Below are 26,418 nucleotides of genomic sequence, written 5' to 3' on the forward strand. Positions count from 1 at the left end.
TGTTTTTTGTAGTAGAGAATCTACTGGCAGCGTTACTCACATCTTTAGTCTGTATTTTCCATGTTATTAGAATAGTTGAATAAATGGCTAACATTTATTCACTACCTACTATGTGCCAGGCATTATTCTAAGCACTTTGCATGTATTGACTTATTTAATTATATGTTGTAAGAAGTATTCCAACTTACACACAAAAACTGAGCACACTAGTAACTTTCCTAAGGTCACCACGCAAGTAAGTGGCAAAACTTACTTGGTACTAAACACTCCACTATCATACTTCCCCCGTGAAATAATTTCCTTCCGAACTGTGCCAGCAAAAGCCATTTTTTCCTGAGAAATGGTTTGTCTCTTTATTTCTGCACAGTGTGAACTGCATGCCTGCCCAGAGCTCCTAGTCTACTTTGATCAACAGGAAAATCAAAGCCAAGTTTGTGGTTCGAATATAATGACAATGTGAGACTCAGTATCCTTTATTTAGGGCCGGCCCTATATAAAGCAAGAAAATTATCCTTTTGGCTGTCAAAGTTGTTGAAGATTTTATTCTTTTTTTATTGCTTGTTTATGGTACTTTTCAGTGAACACGTCTTAAACTTTTATATAGTCTAATCTACTGAGTTTTTTTCTTTTTGAAGTATTTCCATTGCTTTTATGCTTAGTAAGTTCTGAGATTGGTCAGCATTCACTTACATATGTTAAATAGATTCTCTTCTAGGTTTTAATGGTTTTACTTTTACTTTATCTTTTAAAATCTATGAAGATATTTTTTCAGTGTTCAGTGTGAATTGCAAACATACAGAAAACTTTATTTTGTTCTGTTTTTCACAAGGAGCTAGTCAATTTTCCCTTACGATCAGTTAAAGAAATCATTTTTTCCCTCAACTGACCTGTGATGCTTCCTTCATTGTGATCTGTATGGTAATCCTTGCATATTCTTAATCTTTGCAGATTAAAAAAGATTTGAAAATCTGCTAGAGCTACTTTCTATTTACTATTCCTATTAATCTTCCTTTTCAAACTGATTTTAGTGATTTTTTTCACTATAACAGTTTTCTAGATGAATCCTAGAATCAATCCCTAATTCCAAAAGAAGGGCAAAAAAGAAAATCCCTTTTAGGCTATTGAATGAGTTTGCATTCAATGTATTACATGTATATGCAATACATATATATGTAATGTGTTCTTTCCTTATGTTAATTTGGAAAGAACTTAACATAAATGTTACTAGATATTAATATAATTAATATAACTATATAAATTATAGAATTATAATATATAATATATAAATTATGTAGTAATATAAATATATACAAATTAATATAAATAATTTATATATAAATACATAATTTGGAAAGAACTTAACATTTTGAAAACATTTTATATAAATATTAAAATATTTTTTTCATCTCTCAGTAACATTTTTCTGGTTTGCTTAATACAGGTTCCACACATTTCTATTTAAGGTTATTCTGACATATTTTATATTTTCCATAGATCTTTTGAATCTCATATTTTACCATATGTTCTGCTTATCATTGTATATAGAAAAGCTGTTTGTTTTATTTTTATTTATTTATTTTTTCAAATCTCTGCTGGCAGATATATTTGCTATTCTTGTGACTTTAATGACCTCTCATTGATTAGTAGATTCATTCTATTTCTTAGAGGGGGGAGGGGGGCAGGCTTGTAGTCTACAAATGATGACGATTTTGAATCCCAGTATCTCTAATCTCATAATTTCTTACAATAGCTAAAGATTTAAGAATAGTACTAAACAATGTGAGTACATTTTTCTTTTGCCAGATTTGATAAGACTGTCTATATTGTTTCTCCATAAGTGGCTGCAGATTTCAGATTGACATTTTTTATTAAGTGAGTTATATCAATATGAGTTTTTAAAAATTTTACTGAAAATGTGTCTTAAATAATGAATTTTTATCTTCTGCTAAGCAACTGTACAATTTCTTTCCAATTTGCTATAATGAAGTAATGTATTATACTGATAGATTACTTAATGTTAACTCCTTTTTGCAATCTTAGAATAAACTTTACTTGTTTTGGCTGACTATTCTTTTTTCAATGTGGGTTGCTAGTATATTTGCTTTTACAGTTATATGTAAGGTTGGTCTATAATTTTCTATCTTTTTTTGGTAATAATTGTCAGGTTGACAATGAAATAATAATAGTTCAAGAATATGAATTGGCTGGCTTTCCATTATTTGGGCCAAACTATATGGTATGGAAACTTCTTAGAAAAATTCTATTTTTTAAATTTTTTATTTTTTTGAGACAGTCTTGCACTGTCGCTGAGGCTGGAGTGCAGTGCCGCGATCTCGGCTCACTGCAACCTCCGCCTCCCGGGTTCAAGAGATTCTCCTGCCTCAGCCTCCCGAGTAGCTGGGATTATAGGCACCTGCCACCACACCTAGCTCATTTTTTGTATTTTTAGTAGAGACAGGGTTTCACCATGTTGGCCAGGCTGGTCTCCGACTCTGACCTCATGATTCGTTCACCTCAGCCTCCCAAAGTGCTGGGATTACAGGCGTGAGCCACCTTGCCCGGCCAGAAAAATTCTATTTTTGAATTTTTCTTACTTATAATTTAAATTCTATTTTATTACTTTATTTAAAGCTTTGCTTCTTAACTATTCTACTGCATCCATTCTCCCTTTATAGTTCTTTTTCATTTACTTAAACAATTCTGATAGTTCTTTTTCATTTACCTAAACAATTCTGATAGTTCTTTTTCATTTACCTAAACAATTCTGAGAGTTCTTTTTCATTTACTTAAACAATTCTGGTTATATCCTTCTTTCAATTTTCCTTGCAGTTGTTTTATTTTCCCAGCTTTTCAGTTGAATGTTCAGTTATTTTTATTTGTTCTTGTGTAATAATAAAGCAATTTTAAAGATTCACCAGTTCCTAATTTTGTCCTTCCATTAATAACATAAATGTAAAACATGTTTAACAAAGCAAGGGAATGATGAGGCATTTGTGTTTTTAAAAAATCCATCCAAATTGGCCTCAATTAAAACTAAGAAAAAAGACATGGTCATTTGAAGGTATAAACTTCTGTGAGTTGGACAACAGAATTCATTGTAGAAGTTCCTTGACTAGGGGAGAGGAGTAAGACAACACATTTGTTTTTGTATCTATAACACCTACACCTGTACATGTGGATGTGTATTTATACTCATTACCAGCTAGTGTTTAGTTCTAGGTCTTCACAGAATACTGGAGAAATCAGAGCAGAGGAAATGAATCACCCAAGGCATTATACCTTCTAGAAACTTACCCACACACCGGGGTTCTGGCCCATCCCAATGGCTGTTTCCTTGACAAGTAAGCTTATCATTGCCTTCTAGTCTGTACCCTTCATCACAGGCAATGAAACATGTTGTCTTATATAACATTTCCCTTGTAGAACAGCTGATGTGGCCATGTTTGGGCTGGCGGAGATGAGGACATGTTCTTACTACATAAAATGAAAGCAATTAGATCAAATTTTACTAAATAAGAATAAAGATAATAATTATAAGTTTAGCAATGCCTGCACAGTATAAACAAGACAATTTTCTTTTCTTAAAATAGCAAACGATACATAATACACCACCATTTTTTGAGTTCTTACGGGACAATTGAAAGTTCATGTTTTACCAAATGCATTGCCCAAATAGTATCACAGCATGCAGCCCCTCTGCCCATAGGTGGGAAACTTAACCTGTCTGAAGGGCCTGGCCCTACATGGAAGATGGTAACTGTAGATTGGAGGTGATCACAAAAGGGAGGTACCTGATACTCTTAGGTGGGCCTTTCCTGTGATTTTTCAGGCAACATTCCAACAAAGGAAGTGGTCTTTTCCAGGACAGAGTTTTCAGGTTCATGATCAACTTGGTTCTTAGACCTCATGGGCATATCCTAGGCCTCCCAATAGTGTTAGTTTCTGCAAAGCTGCCCAACTTTTGCAATCTTCAGTTGCAGTATTCTACTGTCCAACCCCAACTCTTGTTCTTCTAGCTTTTTTACTTCTCATTCCCACAAATATTCCTGCCAATCATAGCTCATGATGCAAATCTCGAATTATGCATTAACATCCGTTTGTTTATTTTTACTGCTGTGGTAGAGGCTTATAGTTGCCCACCCAATAGCCATTCTCACCAGTTTTATTAAGCTTAGTAATATGCCCAGCTAGAAGACTACAACTGTCCACCTCCGCCTCAACTAATGAAAGCCAATAAGAAAAAGCTGAGATTGAGCAGGGCTTCTTGGAAAGCTTTTTAAAGGGGGCTGTCTCAATTGAGAGAGTACTTCTTTCCCTTCCTTGCTCCCTTCTCCTTTTCTTCCACAATACAGACATGAGGAATGGTAGCCCAGCATACTAGAGTATAAGTATATGATACTATGGGAACATATCATGCACCATGATGGTATAGCAAAAAGCATAGGAAGTCTGGGTCTCTGATGACAGTGGAGCTATTACACCAACTTTGGATTACCTACTTCTGTCCTTTTAGTTAAAAGAAAAATGAACCCTTAATTGGCTTAAGACATTGTTATTTAGGTCCTTGATACCAGCTATACACAATTTCTAATTCCATCTGCCCAGCATCCATTAACTTTTCCTTTGTTAATTTTTTAGGGAAAGATCTTTCCCCTCTCTTGGATCATGGGATGTGTGTATGCTCCAAATGTGCTCAGGGGTAGAGCATGTATCTAGGAGCACATTCCCCTGGCCAGAGAAGTGAGCAGGCATAACTGGTGACATGGTTTTCTTCATCTTCTTTGAATTCACCATGAGAAAACAGTAGGAAGGATATTCGCTAAACTGTGGATGCTGAAAACGCCCCCATACCTCAGCCAGCCTCAACATCACCATCAGAAAAAGTGCCACGAGTTATCCAGAGAAATCTGCATTTCCGCGGTTCTCCCACCTTTGAGTCTCTGTCCTCAACACTACATCAGAGAAGCTACCGGAGAGCGCTCACGCTGCTCCAGCCTCTGCAGGTTCCCAAACGATGTCTGTGCTCTGAGTTTTCCTGGTAAGAGTCTCCAACTGCCCACTCAAACCCAACAATGTATGTTAGAGTCCAATTCCATTGATTCCATCATTTCCTATATTCCTGTTGATGGCAATCTCTTAGAAAGTCCAAGGCTCCCTAGTTATCCCTCATCCACCAGGGTTATCCACATACAGCTGTGTTCCAAATCTATCCCCACAGACCCTTGGACCTGCCTTCTGGAATAACGGTGGGTTTCAGTAAATCAATTCATATCCTAAACTTCCCTTTGAGCTACTTTTCCTTCACTTGATTGCCTTAATAAAAATCGTGTTGTCTTCTATAACAGGGACTGGAGGTGAGGAGGTGTCTCTGTTGCTCCTAATTGTCTTCCCACATCATTCTCTCTCCTTCCTTCCTAAAAACTTCCAGGTCCTTTGAAGTATCATATTATATATCCAATATCCTTTTTTAAATTCTCTGTCTCTCTCCTCTCTCCTTTTTCTCTCTCTCCTTCTCTCTCACACACATACATACACACCTTTGTGACTTCCTTATCTATGTAAATGATCATTCCAGTATCCTGGAGTTATATTCCCGATCTCTTCTTTTCTTTTCTCTCTCTTTTTTTTTTATTACACTTTAAGTTCTGGGGTACATGTGCAGAACATGCAGGTTTGTTACATAAGTATACACGTGCCATGGTGGTTTGCTGCACCCATCAACCCATCATCTACATTAAGTATTTCTTCTAATGTTATCTCTCCCCTAGCTCTCCAACCCCCCGACAGGCTCTGGTGTGTGATATTCCCCTCCCTGTGTCCACGTGTTCTCATTGTTTAACTCCCACTTATGAGTGAGAACATGCGGAGTTTGGTTTTCTGTTCTTGTGTTAGTTTGCTGAGAATGATGGTTTCCAGCTTCATCTATGTCCCTTGAACTCATCTTTTCCTATGGCTGCATAGTATTTCATGATGCATATGTGCCACATTTTCTTTATCCAGTCTATCATTAGTAGGCATTTGGGTTGGTTCCAAGTCTTTGCTATGTGAACCCTAGAAGAAAACCTAGGCAGTACCATTCAGGACACAGGCATGGGCAAAGACCTCATGACTAAAACACCAAAAGCAATGGCAACAAAAGTCAAAATTGACAAATGGGATCTAATTAAACTAAAGAGCTTCTGCACAGCACAAGAAACTATCATCAGAGTGAACAGGCAGCCTACAGAATGATCTCTTTTCTAACGATCATATCCTTCACCTTATCTCAGCTTCTACCATTGCCATGCCCCCTAGACCTCGCTGTCACCAATCCAAGTTTCCTAGTCTCTGACAATCACCTATCTTCTGGGATCACTCCTTCAAGTGCTTTAACTCCATCAGTTCCCATACTCTCCAGGAGCCTCTGATATATCACGTTCCGTGTTCTCCTCTTTAGAGAAAACCCTCTAGAAAGAGTTTATAATCTTGTCCTACACTTCTCCTCTAGTTCTAACTTAGATTCTCTCCAATCAGGGTTTCCAAGCAGGAGAAGGAGGGAGGAGTGTAAAGGAGAAAGGAAAAGCCATGAAGAAGGGAGGGGAGAAGAAAGGAAAGAGAAAGGGAGGGGAAACATAGGTGGAGGAGATGAAGAGGAGAGGAGAAGAGGAAGAGCAGGGTGAGGGGAAGGGGAAGTCAGAGTAGGAAAGGAGGGTAGGGGAGGGGGAGGGGAAAGAATAAACAGGGAAAAAGAAAGAGGAAGATGGGGGAGCTGTCAAGACCCATGGAAAATGCACCCTCTCAGTCAGAAGACATGCACATTCCAGTCATGAACAGAGATTGGAGAGGAAAAAAGAGTCGGTGCCTGTTGAATATGCCAAATGATGGGGACATATATTAATCTTGATAGATTATAGATAGAATCCTACAAACATCGGGCATTGTACAAAAGACAGAAATAACCCCTGCAAAAGAATAAAGTTTGGTTTCCTCTCAGAGAGCTCTTACAACAATCTCTAAAGATTTTTGAACAAAACATTTGGGACTCAAGAATTTTGTTGAGACTCCGGGTGGGATATATTTTTTCTTCTTCTACTTTTCTGCATTTGCCAATTGTTCATACCATGCATATATTTAGTTACATTGAAGACAACCTTAAAATATCAGGAAAGGAAGCTGGGGGCAAAATGTTCAAGTGCATATTCAACTGAAGTCATTGTTTGAATTTATCCTACAATGAACCCATTCAAATTATATTAATCAGCAGAGCATCAATATTATGTGCATTAAATAAAAGTTTAGGATTGATTACTCCTTAGAGAAAATGCAAGAGTTAGATTAGAGATTAAATAATAAGTCCTAGCCTCTTTTATCCCTGGAATAGTTTGGACCAAAGTCAAGTATTAATAAAAAATGATCAGAAACATTTTGCCTTCCATGTTTTAATTTTTCCTGAATGTGTCCATTATACAAATAGAATCTTTATTGTGTCTACCAAGTGCATGGAAACATCTTGTCTTCTGCATTTTGACTTTTATTGAGTGTGTCCTTCATGTGTATCACAATGCCAAGTGTAAGATAGGATTAAAAGGTGAATCAGATAAATTCTGATGTATAAAATTTGGAAAACCATATTAAACAATATTTTGGCTTCAACAAACTGCCAAGATGACTCCAGCTTTCCTAATCTGAGACCAAATAATAAATTAGAGTCGGTGCCTCATACAGATGCAAATTATACTGCTTCTCAGATGTTGGTATTAATAAACTTCCATTGCTCCCCAGTGTAAACAAAGCATATACAATGATTCCTATTTAGTCCTTAAACATTTCACTCAAGAATGAACACTTAATATCATTTTAATAGGAACACACTTCTTAAAGAATTTTCAACTTATTTTTTTTTCATTTCAACAAGCTGAAAAATCCTACAATTAATATTTCTTGACTTATATTTATGTTATCACAATCCCTAAATATTTATCTGGTCTTTTTAGAAAACAGCAACTTAGACTTTTAAGAGAACAGTCTACTTGTAGTAGATAATGTAAGAAGCTACTCTGGTTCCCATCTTAAAGAGTAATCAGATTTTTTTTCCAGGCACGTGCTTCCTGTTAGTCTCCAAATTGTGATAGTATCTATTACTGAACCTTCATTGGTTGAACGTTTTTTCTCAGGTTTATTTAGTTAAGACTGAGAAACCACAAAAGAATCCTTTCCTGTTTAGAAAGAAATGCAGAATTCAGATACAACTGAAAATGAGTAGAAGTGCTTTATGAAAAGTGCATAGGAGAAATGAGAATCAAGCTTACCAATTATTAGTCAACATCCACAAAAACATTAACAATGTAACATGACATTTGTAAAAGTCTTTAGATTTTATGCAGGTCTTCCATTTCTGCCTCAATCTTACAGATATTTTTAAGAAGGTGTAATACAACTAAAATTATTCACTGTTCTTATAATTAAATCTGTAAAAATATACTACTTTCTCCATACTAACCACCATGAAACAGAAATGAATTTCTACCTAACTGCCATATTTCACTGAATCCCCCATTGTAAGACACAATATTATTTTATGTGCCACTAACAAAGAAACAGTAATGCCAATTAAAGGGTTTGCTGCCACTGATTTTAAGATGCATCTCCATTTTAGAGATGTTAAAATGTTTTTAAAAATGTGTTTCAGATTTAGTGAAATATGGTATGTGTTTCATAGAACAATATCTGATGTAACTAAATACATTGAGCATTAGTGAAAGTGTAAGGACCTGGGTAAGTACCTTCATTCAGTACAACTTTGCATACTGGTAAGTTAGCAGTAACTTTGGTGGTGAAGTTGAATTGTAGCATCTCTCCTTACTCTGCTTTAAATTATTTTATTTATATTGGAATTGCAATTGAAATTACATGAAAGAGAACAAGCATGCTTTTTTGTAGACAGGGTCTCAATCTGTCACCCAGGCTGGAGGACAGTTGTGCAATGATAGCTCACTGCAGCCTCCAACTCCTGTGTTCAAGTGACCCTCCTGCCTCGGCCTCCTAAGTAGCTGGGATTACAAGCTTGTGCCATCACATCCATGCATGGTTTTTAATATGAATGACAGAAGCAGGTCATCAATGTATATACTGTATTTATCAATGTACATCAATGTATACCTTTATCGATATCTGTATTTTTTAAATTCAAGTTTCCATTCATTCACCAGAGGTATCATCAATGATTGAGGGCCAAAAGTACATTCTGTGCTCATAATGAATTCAGTTTAGCAGAGGGGGTAGACAAGTTAATTACCAATAAAAGTGTGGCACTTTGTATTGTGACAAATTAGTTACATTGGGAAATATGTCTGCCAGAATCCCTTTACTGTGGTTCCAAGTTAGGGTTGATCAAAAGAGGAACTTGGACTTGATTTTGGAAGGCAGAAGTGAGGAAGTGGTCATTGTCATCAGTCAGTGATAGAAAAATGGAGTAACACCCAGGGGGTTCCAGCTTGCCCTTGTTTGCCTTCATTCCACGTCCCCACTGCTGATCCCATGACCAGTGGTGGCCCCATGTTCATTGCAAGGTTCTTGGCTGCAGAGCCACAGAAACATAACTACACAGAAGTAAAGCTTCTCTTAGGCCTTCCATGAGTTTCTCCTTAGCAATTCCACTTCAAAAGCTGGGCAGGCTCTCAAGTTGACTTGTCAAGAACTCCTCTGATCCTCCCACTCCTCTTCTGTTTCCAAGCTCCTTCTAAAATTGTGTAAGCTCCATTTCCTGAAATAAATTTCTCATCCCATAACATGCATGGTGACTGTGCTTCCTTGACTGACCCTGACACATAAGAAACACAATGAGGGGTGGGGGTAGGTCTGCATATGCAGATGCACGTGTAGAGGTCATCCCATTCAGGAGGAGGAGGTTGGCAGCAGTGGAGGTTGAGAGGACCCAGAGCAAAGGCAGAACCAGGCTGTGGGAACAACTTCAAAGGGCCGGCTTCCTGAGAGAGCATGGCTATTTCTTACAGCTTTAGGGTCACACACACAAGGGTTGGTGATGGAGGGTGGAGGCTCGACAGGCAGGGGCCAGACCTTATCCTGAAAGGGCAGTCTTCTCTGATTTTCTTACTTCTCTTTGGAAGGCTACTGAGTGGCAAGTTAAAATGTAGTATTTCCCATGCTCCACCATAAGGTATTTGGAAGAAGGGGTAAAGATTTTACACAGAACTTAGAACTATTGACTTCACAAAAATGTATTTTACAAGTTTTCAAGGATTCATTTTTTCAGTAATGGTATGTGGCTTTTTACCATTTGAGGCTGCATGACTGAAAATGTCTTTCCTTTGCCTTCACACATGAACAGTAGCTTGCTTGAGTTTAGAAATCTAGGGTCTATTCTTTTCCCTCAGAATCCTGGCAACATAGTCTTATTTTCTAACATTGAGAATGGCCAACAAAGGGGCCTAAGGCTAATCTGATTCTTTCTCCTTGGTAGGTAGTGTTGTTTCTAACTATGAAAGGGACACAGTTTTCTGTTTTTCTAGGGCATTCAGAAAGTTCACTAAGATTATTTCCAGACATAAATCTGTTTTTAATATTTTTTTGTGGCACTTACTAAGTAATGTTAAATTGAATATCCAAGATTTGGGTTGTGAATATTTTCAAAATTTCAGTTCGGGGATATATCTTTAGATCTTCTACTGGTGCATCTCCTCCATTCTATTCTCTCTCTGGATTCCTCATGTGAAAAGAGTCTACTTCCTGTGACTATTCTCATGTTACTTTATTCTTTCATATTTTTATCTCTGAATTTTTTTGATGGACTTTCAAATGAATTTCTTGAGTTGGTTTTCTAATTTATTAATTTGACTTCTGACTAGGTCCATTCATCGTGTCAGTAACTTTTTTTTTTTTACTTCGAATACATATTTTTACTCTCAAATTTCTTTCATTGCTTGGAATCCTGGCCTTATTTTAGCAATGTAGTTGCCTTTGAATCTCAGTGATTGCATTTTTCTTTCTTTTCTGTCAGGTCTCCTTTGTTCAATCTGCCGATTCTTTTCAGTTTTCCTTGTCTTTTGGGGATACCATGTAGGCCAATTTACATTTATAGATGAGTTCAGTATTGGTACCTAATAAATTGGTACCAACACAGATGTCTCCTGGGATTCACAAATGATCTTGGAGTCATGAGTAGGTGGTTCTACTTTATGGATATGGATGCCAAGAAAAGACCAGAAGACAGAACTACTTATCTTAAACCAGTGATCCAGCTGATTTGTAGGGTTTTGGAGCAGTCAAATCCTCAGCAAAGTGTTCTGCCAAAAAATGACTAGGGGATGTGGTGGGAGTAAGGTTGCCAGATTTAGCAACAAACAAACCGATGAACCAGGACGCCCAGTTAAATTTAAATTTCAGAAAATCAACAAATAATTTTTTAGTATAAGTTGGTTCCAAATCTTGAAGGGGACCTACATGTACTAAAATATTATTTGTTTATCAAAAATTCAAATTTAACTGGCATCCCGTGTTTCACCTGGCAACTGTAGGTAGGGAGCAGATACTATACCGAGAAGCTTCGTGGTCAGGGATTCTGATGGAGGTCCTCAAGTCCCTTGGCTTGCCCCCCTCTTACCTTTTCTTAAATATCCTCCTCTTCCAACCCTACTTGTAAAACCCTAGGAAGTTGGTTGTGTGACAGTTGTAAGAAGTAGGAAAGTAGGTCCTGGAGATGGCAAGTGGAGGCAGATTGAGGCACTACATATTATTATTATTATTATTATTATTATTATTGCTTCTCTGTATTTGACATGGGAGCCTCAGATTCTATTGGTGGTGCCCACTTTCTATTGGCCTGAATAGGCTCCTTGGGCTCTTACGTTGACAAATTCTCTACTTTCTATAACAGGTCGACCAGCCGAAGTAAAGGCTGGAGATTACAAGTTGGCTAACTGCTCTTGTTGCAGGATGCTTATGTGATTCCTTAAGTCCTACAATTCCAGGAGGCATTAAAGTTTCCACTCCGATTATTCTAAACTCTCCTTTATACCATGTCTTGGAGGCTTGAAATTTGAGGTTTGGGGTAACCTGTCCATTTACTTCTCAGGCAAACTTTTTCTTTGCTTGTTCATAAAAGGGATATAAAAGGCGTAGTTTACAATTATGTGGTCAATTGAACTTGGTAGGTCTGATTTCAAATTTCCTATAATTTTTCTCTTTCTGTAGTGTGGGGTCTATGAAATCCAAAAAGAAATGAAGAACTGACTGGTTTACTAGAGCTTAAATCAAGAAAATCAAGCAAGACAATAAATAAACAATGTAAATTGGCAGTTTGCATACCTCTGCAGTAGCTCTCTGAACCGGACCACAAACCATTGGGTAGACACAAGATGATGCTGCTTCCCACAAGGTCAAATCCAGGGTGACATCGGACCCCACAGGCTGCATTGAAGTGGTTGTTGCAAGTGTTTTGGATAAAGTAACCATTTTCAGGAGGCTTCAGGGCAGGGCAGTGGACAACTAACATTTACAAAAATAAAATTGAAAAGCAAAGTTAGACTTTCGTCTATGACATATCCTGTATTTTTCTTTTTCTTTCAAGGGGACATTTATGCATATGTGTCAACCTACAGCATTTCCATTTACTGCATATGGATTTTCAAGTACATATTTGGAAGAAGAACCCTTATATCTGATTCCTATTAGGTACTAACTCCCAATTAAATTTTAAATACAAACTAAATATTATTTTTTAAGCTTTAAAAAAATTATTTTATAGTTCTTTACCTTTATATGTCATTAGATACTTTTCTTCTTGACTAAGGTAGAACAAAATAAAAAACAAATAAGGCAGCAAAGTATATTTGCTACAAACCCCAAGAGCCACAGCTTCTTGTATGTGGTATATGCTATTTCAATATTTTTAATTTTTGGTATGAATAATACTGAGACCCTTTACTTATACAAATATATTATTTCAAAGATAAATGTGACTAAGATGAGCTCATTTTTATTCAAATTTGTTGTTAAAATTGTGGCTTTTCTTTTTTTGATTCATTTTAAATGTTTTCCAGGTACTAAGCCTTTCTGATCTCAAGGTGATGTTACTCCCAGCATCTGAGTTCCCCTTTCACTGGAGCAGGACAGGGATGTGTTCTGTGATAAGAATGTTATAAAAGCAAATCATCCCACTCTCCCAAAAAATATGATTACAGAAGAGAACATTAAAGATCATTCTAAATGAATTGGATGCAAACACAAGCACTATTTCTCTCAAAGAAATCCAGCTTTTATATTTCCTATTTTCCAACAGTGGGAGACTCACGTTCACAGGTCTGGCCAGATGCCCTATATCCCTCTTTGCAGACACAGTCTTCAGGGGACGTGCTTCCAGGTGGAGAGGTGTGATTTTCATCAGGACATGGAATGCAACTGCTGATTCCTCCTGGTGAACCTTCAGGTTTGTATGTCCCTGAGGGGCAAGCTGTGGGCAGACAAGCCAAAGTCCATGTTATGTGGCACCTTAGCTGGTAGTTAACAAAACGTTTGAAATTAACACGGGAGAGAAAGCCACAGAATAGCTTTCCATAGAAATAGTGATGTAGGCTGGGCACGGTGGCTCACGCCTGTAATTCCTACACTTTGGGAAGCTGAGGTGGGTGGATCGCCTGAGGTCAGGAGTTCAAGACCAGCCTGGCCAACATGACGAAACCCCATCTCTACTAAAAATACAAAAGTTAGCTGGGCATGGTGGTGCGCACCTATAATCCTAGCTACTCAGGAGGCCGAGGCAGGAGAATCACTTGAACCCAGGAGGCAGAGGTTGCAGTGAGCTGAGATTGCACCACTGCACTCCAGCCTGGGCAACAATAGCAAAACTCCATGTCAAAAAGAAAAAAAAAAAAAAAAAGAAGAAACTAATATAATTCAAGCAAAGAGAGAAACCAACATTTTTGTTTTTTAAAGAATGATGTTACTTGTTATTTGCAAGGTATGAAGTGACCTCTTATGTACCACAATTAGTTTCAAATACAACACAACACAGCATGAAATGTCTGGGCTGATTTGTGGGAAAATTCAAAATAGCAACTTACATTAAGTCATTAGGAGGAATCAATGATCCTCAACAGATTAAAGAAACCTTGATAAGTATGATGTCCCCTACAGCCCATCTCCTCCATCCTATGCAGCTCACCTCTACCACTGAGGCCCAGCCCCTCTCTTAGCAAAGGAGAATAACTGCAGATATGCAAAAAGCCCCATTGTTTCTGTTCAAAGACCTTGAGAAAGGATGAGGAAAAAGTGAAGGACTTGAGGAACATAATCCAACTGACAGGAACTAGGCCCTTTGTACAAAAAAGAATTAAAGACCCTGCTTTTCCCAGGCTCATGGAAAAAAAGGATTAAAAGCAGAATCTAATTGACCTTGCTTCAAATCTTTCTCCGCACAGACAATGTAGCTTTGAATTTGTAACTTAATCCCTCTGGAATTATGCATCTGTAAAATAATTTAAATTTCAGAAATTTAATAATAGAGAAATTATGGAATCAAGAGACTTGCAATGCTCAGTTAAGCCAGTTAAATGTGGCATAGTCCCAGGTTGCATTTTACTATTAAATAACAGTTGCAACCAAGCAGTGTGCATTTATGTGGGGATATTTTACATAAATTATCTCATTTAATCCTCACGGTATGAATAAGCAGCATTACAAGATTAATATTAACATTTACATTAATCTTATTAGTATTATTATATCAATTTTAAAGATCAGAAAATGGAGGCTTAGAGACATTCAATGACGACTAAAGTTACTCAGTTAGTGGGTGACAGAGATAGAATTTCAAAGCAAATATATATATACCATTCACTAAGTCCTAGGGACTGGTCTATGTATATTATCTTGTTAACTTCCTAATACCTTATGAAGTAACTAATGTTATTAATCCCACTCGTAGATGGGAAAACAAAGCCACTAAGAGTTTAAATAACTTGTCATAGTTACACAGTGAGTTAAGTGGCAGAGCTAGGATTTGAATCCAGACAATTCAGATCCAGAGTCCATGTTCTTTACCACCACACGTGCTGTGACTCAAACCCAGGCCCCTTGGATACTAAAGCTAAATCATTGTAATATACTAAAACTATAAAAATCATATTGAAAGGTGGGATTCATAATATGTCATTATTTGAAAAGCCATGCTTCTAAAATTCTTGACTTTCTTTAAAAACAAAAGATACCATTTTCTCATGATATATAGTAGCGAATTCTAGATCTGGCTAGATTTGTGACTATGAATAAAGGAAACACTTAAAAATAGTAACAATGATATAAGACATGAAAAATAATTTAGCATAAAGGAAACATTACTTTGAAGCATTGTATTAGCAATACCGAATTATTGAATTATTTATATTACTGAATATTAATAGGATAATATTTCTTTCTATAAAAATATCAGTAAATATCTGATCAGGATCCTCAAAAAGATGAAAGACAACATGGTTTCCTTTAAACAGAAGTCAGCAGCTGTAGAAGAAAATGATCTAGATAACTAGAGAGATAGAAAAGAAAGTTTAAAATGTAAATGTAAAATTAGAATTGTCATTGGGCCAGTAAAAAGAAGCCACATAACTCCAGAACAAGAGAATTGTGTAGACAGACGTAGGAGAAGTAATGGTTGTGATATTAATGCAAGGATATATTCCTAACCTGGAGCTTTAATGCAAAAGTACTCATTAAATTCCAGGCAAAATTAACAGAAGTCATATCCAGGATGAAAGAAAAATGTTGCAAACTTATAGGAAAGAAAATTAAGATACTCATAAAGGGGAAAATCAAACTGATATTTCATTTTTTCTTTGCAAAAACAAATGCCAGGAAAAAACTGAATATGATATATAGCTTTGTGAAAAAAATTATGAACCCCAAATTTTATTATGTGGGCAAGCCATTGGTAAGTAAGTGGGAAGAGAAAGACATTCGAGGATGTGCATGGCTTTAGAAAACAAAGCCATTTTATTTTATGTCCAGGCATGGTGGCTCATGGCTATAATTCCAGCACTTTGGAAGGCTGAGGCAGGAGGATTACCTGGGCCCAGGAGTTTCAATACCAGCCTGGGCAACACAGCTATACCCGTCTCTTAAAAATATTTTTAAAATTAGGCCGGGCGTGGGTGGCTCATGCGTGTAATCCCAGCACTTTTGGAGGTCAAGGTGGGCGGATCATCTGAGGTCAGGAGTTTAAGACTGACCTGGCCAACCAACATGGCGAAACCCCATCTCTATTAAAAATACAAAAGTTAGCTGGACGTGGTGGCAGGTGCCTGTAATCCCAGCTACTTGGGAGGCTGAGGCAGGAGAATCGTTTGAACTCACGAGGCAGAGGTTGCAGTGAGCCAAGATCACACCATTGCACTCCAGCCTGGGTGACAGAGCAAGACTCCATCTCAAAAAGAAAAAAAAAAAAGTAAACGCAGTTATTTATAAAAGAGAGTATTGTCTCAAATCATATATTTTGTTTGTTTGTTTGTAGACCCCATCTTGCTCTTTATCCAGGCTGCGCTCAAACTCTCGAACCTCCCACCTCAGCCTCCCAAATAGCTAGGACAACAGGCACATACCACCATGCCCAGCTTCAAATCATAGATTTCATTTCATGATTATTGGCTCTCTGACCTTGGAGACCACTTTGATTCTTCATTCCTCCTCTATCTCCTTCAATATATGTTCTTTGGTTCTTATTCCCTAAAAATCTTCTACATTACTTTTATCTTAGATGTGACCTCATTATCTCTCTTCTGGTTTTTACATCCTCCTTACTAGTACCTCGGCCTTACCTCTACCCTTCAATCCATTTGAGATGTGGCGACCTGAACATTTTTCAAAACTATAAATTTAGTCAAATAATTTTCCACCTAAAAGTTGTACCAACCAGATAAGACCCTTTCTCTTTAGCCAGGAATATAAAGATATCTTTGATCTGTCTGTAACCTTCCTACCTCTGCAGCTGCAATGAACCAGTGCATATCATAAGCTGGTTAGAACCTGCTTCCAGATCAACCAGTGCCTAGTTTTGTACTGTCCCCCCTCCCCTGACTCCCACCACATTTTCGGGGAGTTTGAGCAATTTACTTCATTTCTCTGTGACTTGGTTTCTTCATGTGTAATAGGAGTAGTACTTCCCTTGTACATTTTTGTTGTTGTTGTTAGGATTAATTGAAATCATGTGAGTAAAGCAACAATGCCTGGCATGTTGTTGGCATTTGGGAAATGTTAGAATAATGTCCCCAACCCTTCATTTTCTCAACCATAAAAGAGGTAATTATACTACTTTTACAGATTCGTTGTGCCAGATAGATGCTCTGGCGCTTGGTAAATATTACCTTCCTTTCTTTCCCTTTCCTATCTTCCACTTCTGCATTTCTGCCCTCGTGCCTCTGAGTGAATCTCCAGCATCCTTCAAGACTCTAACTCATTCTTTAAAGGTTCTCTAACTTCTTTAGACAGATTTTGTTGCCTTCTCGTGGAACCCACAGAATACACTGCCCATTCCTCTGCACTGGCACACATCACACTCTTTGTAACACACAGGTTTCTCATTCCCTCGGTGGGAAGTATGCTCCTGTATGTTCAAAGAGTCTTCCAAGTACCTGACCCGGCCATTGTCCAGCCAATTGCCTGAGCTGGCAGTCACTCAATCAAAGAAGAGCAAAGAAAACAAGCCCTGCTAGAGAGTGGAGGGTGGGTTTGGTGTGCAAAGAGAGTAGTAAAGTCAGGAAGACTAACAACAGAATGAAGTGAAAGGACAGTAGACTTGGAGCCAAGACAACTGAGTTGCAATCTTGGCTCTTCCACTAACAAGCTATGGGGCCACTGGCAAGTGACTTTTTTTTCTTTCACGATAATATACAGAAGTTACAAGTAAGGATGTCTATGATCTTTCCAAGGCTAACATAAGATGATTCCATAAATAGAATAATACTAAAAAGCAACTTAAAAAATCCTCCATATGAATGGTCAGATTCTGGCTACAGATTTTATTAATTATTTTTTAAAATAATACTGCATGAAAAGGACCTAATCTTATAGTACTACTCTCCAAAATCTTTTGAATAATCAAGAGTTTAAAACACTGGAGAACAGAGTTTTGAATAAAAATATCCAAAAGTACATTTGGAAATGTATTGTGAAATTCATAATGATAATGAAAAACAGACTTTAGGAGAACTATTTAAAGGCATTGCACAATTCTAGTGGGAGAGGTGTAATCAACTTCCTTGATTCCCAAGGGGGAAAATTCCTCATCCCAAACTAAGCAAAAGTTGAAAAAAATGAAATACATCTTTGGTTTGAATAAGTTTCACATGTCTTCATAAAGGGCTATGAATTGTTTTCCCTTTTTAATATGAGATGTTTCCTTCCTGGAAATGTACCAAATATTATTTCTTAATTGTTCTTTTTGTTGTTGTTAAAATAAGCACTTTCTCTTTTCAGAAATATCTTGGCGGTTATCAGCTACTATTACTGGAAGTGTGAATTCTTGAAGTTATCGCATTGTACTAACATTAGATTTTTCTTCAGCTGACCATGCAATTCTTTGACTGAAGTAAATAAAAATGCCAATCAGTTTGGAATTTGTAAAACACAAAAAAATCTCCACTCTTTCTAATATATCTTACCCATTAAATATCAATTCCTTAGATGACTATTTTAGTATTAATAACATATACTAGACAGTGACTTACACTTTACAAAATTTCTCCTCATACATGTCTTAGGTTAACTTTTAAAACTCCTGATAAATATTAGGAGCCTTTACTTCCTCGCACAATTCATCTTTAAAAGTTAACAAATCACTTTAAAGAGTTTTAGGGCAGTTGCATGAGCTGCATTTAGGCTGTGCACTCCACAACTTCAAGGGTGCCTGTTTATGTGAATAATAATGGCATTCCTTGGAGTTGTACAACACCAAGGCTCTACTTTCTGCTACAAATAGGTAAGAAACCAAGCAAAAATCTGGGCCCGCATTCTCTTTTTGACTTAATGGATTTGATCTGAATAAGGAATCTGTTCCTACAAAGAGTTGTGCTAAGATTTTCAACGTAGGAATACACTGCTCTAGAAGAGAACGTGTTTTCTCCATGTCAAACCAATGTTTTCAAAAATAAGACAAGGACCCAGGTGTGCCTATAGGGACTTTCTTTTTATGAGGCAGCCAAGATCCTTTCTATTTTCCTCAATGAATTAGATGAGGAGACTTTCAACTGCCCTGAATTCTATACATCCATACCTGTGTAGAATGCATTAGCAGCCTGTCATTCTCCCTGTGACTGGTCAGTTTATTTGGCTGGAGTACAGACTATTTGGACAAAGTTGTGCATTTGAACCCTGGTGTGGTGCCATGGCAGGAAATGGCACCCTAACTACAGGATGCCGTATTGCAAATGTAAGCACATGCTCAGACTTGCCAGGAGATTAGTGATGAATTAGGACAAGTCTATCAAAAAACAAAACCCTCAAAGGACTGTGTACAAAAGAGGTTACATCAGCAAAGTAATTTTCATATGTTGGGGATCAATATATGTATATTCAGAAATACACACTCAAAAATACACACTTATATTCACACATCAAAACCGGCTGTGTAGAGAACATTTAAATGAATCCTTTGTTGTTGAAAACTCTGTATTCTTTATTGTCTTAAAGTGTTTACCATCTGGATGAGAAAGGTGACATCATCCTGATTTTTATAATTAAAATTTCATTGGCAAGTACTTTTAGGAGAAGCCCTCTGGAGATTTTTTAGAATTATCTTTAACCTTATTTTTCTTTTCTAAAATAGCTAATAACTCAGAATCATGTAAGAAAGAGAAAAAAATTACTAAACAAGTTTGGTTTAACTACTCTTTTAATGTTTGACACTTAGGTTGATTCTAATTTTTTACAAACTTAAACAGCTTTTCTCTAAACATTTTGTTCCCTTAAATATGTGATCCATTTTTAAAAAATTTTCTTAGGCAAAATAATATTAACTTTTTAAACCCACGAGTCTCTTGTTAAACTATTTTATATTCCCATTATCAGGATTGAAAGTACATGACTTATTGTACTCTTCATTTTCACTGGGTATTAACAGTTTTAAAAATTACCAATAGATAATTATTTAAATATGAAGGTCTGTGAACTTCAGTGCAACAGGGTTTCAACTTGAACCTAGAGTAGATCTATCCCTGGGATTCAGACTTGTGTAGGTCCAACAGAAGTTGATTTGCGTGAATAATTTGAGAGCCTTCTGGGAGAAAACTCCATCCGTGGCAGGGATAACATTTAAAAAGCTACAATTCAGAATGGCATGATTGTTGATCACTGAGATCAGACATCCTCTGCAGCAGGAAAGCAAGGTTCTGCATACCAACTTATCTGCCAGATGTTACCTTTATAGATGCTGGATTGTGGGATAGGCCAGTGGGCCTGCAAAGGGGATCAGATCAGCAAAGAGGCACTCAAGGGACTTGAACAATAGCAATTTACCAACCAGTACGTAAGTATTTCGGGATTTTAACATCTTTTACAACTTTATTGTTGCATACTTGCTGAATGTTAGCCGGTCCTAAGGAAAAAGAGAATTGGCATATGTCAGCCCTAATGACCCTTGATCTTAGCAGCTAGGAAGGAGAAAAGATTCTGAGTGTAGTTTGGTGTTTATTGTCAAACGTGTTTCCCTTTGGGTCCTATAAAGAGTGGTAACTTATGAGTAATATTCAGGCCATAGTTGGCTTTCATTTTTTTCTTTCTTTACTCTCTACTTCACATTCAATAAGAAATTAAGGTCTGTGGGGGTTTGGAAATATGGATTATATCAGTTGTTATCCATTTCCATTATTGGTACACTAATTTAAAAGCCTTTTTATTTTAGGCCTTGATTGTCTCTAACCTCCATACATACGTTGCCTTTTCTACTTTGCTTCACACTCAGTGATTTTCAGCCACAGGTGCCAAATTAATATTCCTATAACACTGCTTTTATCTTGCCACTTTCCTGCCCTAAGATCTTCAATAGCTTGCTATTGCCAGTTAACCAAAGGCCGTGTCTTCAGCCTGAAATTCAAGTCCCAGTACAATTTAGAATATAGTCCTTACTATTACTTGTCTTGCCTTGAATCCCACTTTATCCATAGAGTTTTCCTACCTTCCCACCCATGCAAGCTACCTCCAGTCCCCATCACAGGCTTATACTTTTCATTCTCTGCAAGTCTTCATTTCTAACTGTTCAAATCCTATCATTCAAACCAAGTTCAAGTCCTGTCACCCCCACAACTAATGGGAAACATTTTTGAATGCCTATAGCATTTTGTATATGATTTATGTCACATTATTTTTATTTTCATTCAATCATAAAATTCTAAAAAACATTCAGTTTACCCACAGGAAGAAAGAAAAAAAAATGGAGAAACAAAAATCAGAGATAATAAACAGAAAACAAAAAATAAACTGGCAGACCTAAGCCCTAACATATCAATAATTACATCAAATATAAGTAGTCTAACTATACCAATTAAGTGATAGGGATTGGTAATAGGTTGAAAAACATGATCCAGCTCCATGCTATCTACAAGAAACTCACTTAAACATAATATAGGCAAGTTCAAAGTAAAATTATAGAAAAAGATACATTGTGCAAACATTAATGAAAAGAAAGAAGGAATGTATGTTATATCAGATGAAGCAAGTTGAAGGGGAAATTTATAGTGCTAAATGCATAAATTAGAAAAGAAGAAGTCTTAAATTGATAATCTAAGTTCCCACCTAAAGAACCTTGAAAAAGAAGAGCAAAATAAACCCAAATTAAACAGAGGGAAGGAAATAATAAACATAAGAGCAGAAATCAATAAAATTGAAAACAGAAAAAAGAGAAAATTAATAGAATAATGATTCGAAAAGATAAAAAAATTGATCTAGGAAAACTGATACAGAGAAAAAGAGAGAAGACACAAATTACCAATATCAGGTAAGCAGACTCCATGGACATGGAAAAGATACTATATACTATGCACAGCTCTACTTACATATCTGACAACCCAAATGAAACAGACCAATTCATCAAAAATTATAAACTATGATAATTCATACAGTATTAAAAATGATTTGAATAGCCCTATAGTTAAGAAAGTTGAACTCATAATTTAAAAATGTCCAAAAATTATCCAGGTCTAGATGATTTCAGTGGAAAACTCTACCAAACATTTGCCAAATATCTACCAAAAAAAATCAGCACCAATTCTACACAATTTCTTCCAAAAAACAGAAGAGGGAACATGTCCAAATTCATTTTATCTAGCTAGTGTTACCCTGATACCTAAGTGAGATGCAGAGTATAAATGAAAAAAAACTGCAGAACAATATCTTATAAATATAGACACAAAAAATCTTAACAAAATATTAGCAAACGGAATTCAGCCATATGTAAAAAGAATTATACATCATGATTAAGTCAGGTTTACTGCAGGGAGGCAAGGCTGGTTCAATATTTGGAAATCAATCAATGTAATCATATTAACAATATTAACAGGCTAAAGAAGAAAATGCACAAGGTCATGACAATTGATGAAGAAAAATTTCTGCAAACAAAATTGTCACCAATTTATGATAAAAACTCTCAGAAGAGTAGTAATAGAAGAGAATTTACTCAACTCAATGAAGAGAAACCTCAAAATCATACAATTGTTATTATTATTATTATTATTTAAGCAGGGTCTCACTCTGTCACTCAGGCTGGAGTGCAGTGGCACAATCATGGCTCACTGCAACCTTGACGTCCCAGGCCCAAGTGATCCTCTCACCTTCGCTGCCATAGCTAGGACTACCAGTGTGCACCACCATGCTTGACTAACTTTTGTACTTTTTGTAGAGATGGGGTTTTACCATGTTGCTCAGCCTGGTCTCAAACTCCTGGACCTAGGCAATCTGCCTGCCTCGGCTTCCCAAAGTGCTGGGACTTCAGGTGTGAGCCACAAATAATATTATTCTTAATAATGAAAGTCTGAATGTTTTTCCCTTATGGTTGGAAATAAAGCAATTCTCTGTTAAAACAGTAGTGGAAGTTCAACCAGAACAGAAAGGGAAGAAAATGAAATAAAAGATATTCAGATTAGAAAGGAAGAAATAAAACTAAACCTATTTATAAGTGATGTGATTCTCCCTATAAGAAATTACAAGGACTCTACCAAAAGCAAAAAACCAAAACCCTCCTAGAACAGGTAAGTTAAGCAAGGTTACAGCATACAAGGGAAACAAACACAAATCAATTGTTTCTATGTACTAGCAGTGAACATGTGGGCACTGAAATTAAAAATATGTTTACAATTATTTAAAATTGCTCAAAAATAATAAAGCATTTAGGGAGAAATGTAACAATGTACAAATCTTATATACTATACAATGCTGAAAAGGAAATCAAATATCTAAATTAGTATATCATGTTTGTGGATTAGAAAGTTCAACATAGTAAAAATGTTAATTCTTCCATAATTAATATACAGATATAATAAAACTCCTAGGAAAATCCCAAGAAGATTTTTTAAAATGTAGACAATATTACTCTAAAATTTGTATAGGAAGGTAAAGAAGTTAAAATTAGCTGAGACAATTATCATAAAGAAGAATACAGTAGAAAGAATTAGTCTACTTGCTTTCAAGACTTATTATATAGCTATAATAATCAAGACTATGTGGTATTGACAGATCAACAGAAGACAAGAGCAATCCAGAAATAGAGCTAAACTAATGTACCTGGCTGATTTTTTTTTTTACTTTTTTAAAAAATTATACTTTAAGTTCTGGGATACATGTGCAGAATGTGCAGGTTTGTTACATAAGTATACATGAGCCATGATGGTTTGCTGCACCCATCAACCTGTCATCTACACCTGGCTGATTTTTAACCAAAGTGCAAAAACAATTTAATAGAGGAAAGATAGTCTTTTCAAGAAATGGTTTTGAAACAATCAGACATCTATAAGTACAATAATTAATCTTAACCTAAGTCTCAAACCTTATACAAAAATTAAGTCAAAATATCATGGATTTAAGTATAAAATATAAAATTATAAAACTTTTAGAAACAAACATAGGAGAAAATCTTCAGGAACCAATAATAGCCAAAGAGTTCTTAGACTTCACACCAAAAGCACAATTCATAGAAATAAAATTGATAAATGTACTTCAAACTTAAAAATGTTTGCTCCGTAAAAGCCTCTCATAGAAGAACTAAAAGTCAACCCACAGAATGGAAGAAAATATTTTCAACCTACATATCTGACACAGGACTAGTATACAGACTATATAAAGAACTCTCATAACTTAAAAGTAGAAAAACAAAAACAACAATTAGACAATGAACAAAAGACATGAGGAGACAGTTCACTGAAGAAAAGATATAGATGGCAAATAAACATATAAAAAGATTTTAACATCATTAGTCACTGGAGACATGCAATTTAAAACCAAAATGTGTCATCACAACCACCTATCAGAATAGCTAAAATAAAAAATAGTGACAACACCAGGTGCTGTCAAGGAGGCAGAGAAACTGGATCACTCATACACTTCTGATGTACACTTCTGATGGAAATGTATAGTAGTTCAGCCACTCTGGAACACATTTCGGCAGGTTCTTAAACAAAAATATGCAACTACTGTGCAATCCCACAATTACATTCCTGGGCATTTAGCCCAGTGAATTAAAGACTTATGTTCACATTAAAACCTATACACGAATGTTTATAGCAGCTTTATTCATAAAAGCCAAAACCTGGAAACAATCCAGATGTCCTTCAACAGGCAAACGGTTAAACTGTGGTACATTTATACTTTGAAATACTACTCAGCAATAAAAAGAAATGAATTATTGGTACACACAACCATCTGGGAAAATCTCTAGAGAATTATGCCATGAGAAAAAAGCCAGGCTCAAAATGTCACATTCTGCATGGCTCCATTTATATAACATTCGTGAAATGACACAATTATAGAAATAGAGAATACATTAGTGGTTGCAATAGGTTAAAAGTGGCTATGGGTTGGCAGGAAGTGACTGTGGCTCTAAAAGAGCAACAAAAGGATTCTTGTGGTGGTAGAAATGTTCTGTATTGTAACCATATCAATATCAATATTCTGTTTGAGATACTGTACTATATTATCTCAAGATGTTACCATTGGGGAAAAGGATATAGAGGATATCCTTTAAAGCAGGAAAGGATATACAGGATCTCTGTATATTACATCTTAAAATTGCATGTGACTCTATAATTATTTCAAAAGAAAAAATGTAATGAAAAAAACTTTTTTTTTTTTTTTTTTTTGAGACGGAGTCTCACGCTGTTGCCCAGGCTGGAGTGCAGTGGCGCGATCTCGGCTCACTGCAAGCTCCGCCTCCCGGGTTCCCGCCATTCTCCTGCCTCAGCCTCCTGAGTAGCTGGGACTACAGGCGCCCGCCACCGCGCCCGGCTAATTTTTTGTATTTTTAGTAGAGACGGGGTTTCACTGTGGTCTCGATCTCCTGACCTTGTGATCCGCCCGCCTCGGCCTCCCAAAGTGCTGGGATTACAGGCTTGAGCCACCGCGCCCGGCCGAAAAAAACATTTTTTAAAAGCAGAAGACAGGGAAGGAAAATTTCAAGTTACATCCAGAAATATTCAAAGTAGAGAAACTGTATTTTTAAAGGATTTTATTTTTTCTTTAATGATTGATTCCTAAAAATTAATGAGGTGAATAGTATGAATATTTAATATTTTGATAAAAATGTAAAAATTGTGCTCCATAAAGGATTCACTAATTTATACTTTCATCATCATTGTATGAAACTTCCTATTTACCTACAGCCTTAATTAGAGGAAAGTATCAATTAATGTTTGCCAATATTATGGCTCAGAAATATTTTCATTTTAATTTGTATTTGTCCATTATTAGTGAGATTGTGCATATTTACTTATGTTTATTGCCCATTGGTAATTTTCTTATGTGAATTTCACAAAAAAATTTTTTTTCAATAGCTTTAGGGGTACAAGTGAGCTTTTGTTCCATGGATGAATTGTATTAAGTCTAGGGTTTTAGTGTACACATCACTAAAATAGTGTATATCATACACGATTATAAAAAACTACTAGGCATTTTTTTATCCCTCACTTCCCTCCCACTCTCCCCACTTCTGACTCTTCAATGTCCATTATACCACACTGTATGCTTTTGCATACCCACAGTTTAGCTCCCGCTTATAAGTGAGAACATGTGGTATTTGGTTTTCCATTCCTGAGTTACTTCACTTAGGATAATGGTCTCCAGTTTCATCAAAGTTGCTGCAAAAGACATTATTTCATTCATTTTATGGCTGAATAGTATTCCGTGGTGTGTGTGGGGTGTGTGTGTGTGTGTGTATACATTTTCCATGGTGTGTGT

At 36.3% G+C, this 26,418-nt stretch overlaps 1 protein-coding gene across 1 annotated transcript in view; it reads right to left on the reverse strand.

Annotated features, from left to right (window-relative positions):
• Positions 1-26,418, reverse strand: part of LOC105481061 (sushi, von Willebrand factor type A, EGF and pentraxin domain containing 1) — a 224,458-nt gene that overhangs the window by 146,566 nt on the left and 51,474 nt on the right. Inside the window, exons 4-6 of the mRNA XM_011740343.3 lie at positions 13,289-13,447; positions 12,304-12,483; positions 3,295-3,474 (exon numbers count right to left, since the gene is read on the reverse strand). Of these exons, the coding sequence (XP_011738645.2) occupies positions 3,295-3,474; positions 12,304-12,483; positions 13,289-13,447 (519 nt within the window). The remainder of the gene's footprint in view (positions 1-3,294; positions 3,475-12,303; positions 12,484-13,288; positions 13,448-26,418) is intronic.

Source organism: Macaca nemestrina, chromosome 14 (assembly GCF_043159975.1).
Source record: "Macaca nemestrina isolate mMacNem1 chromosome 14, mMacNem.hap1, whole genome shotgun sequence".
NCBI classification, from domain to species: domain Eukaryota; kingdom Metazoa; phylum Chordata; class Mammalia; order Primates; family Cercopithecidae; genus Macaca; species Macaca nemestrina.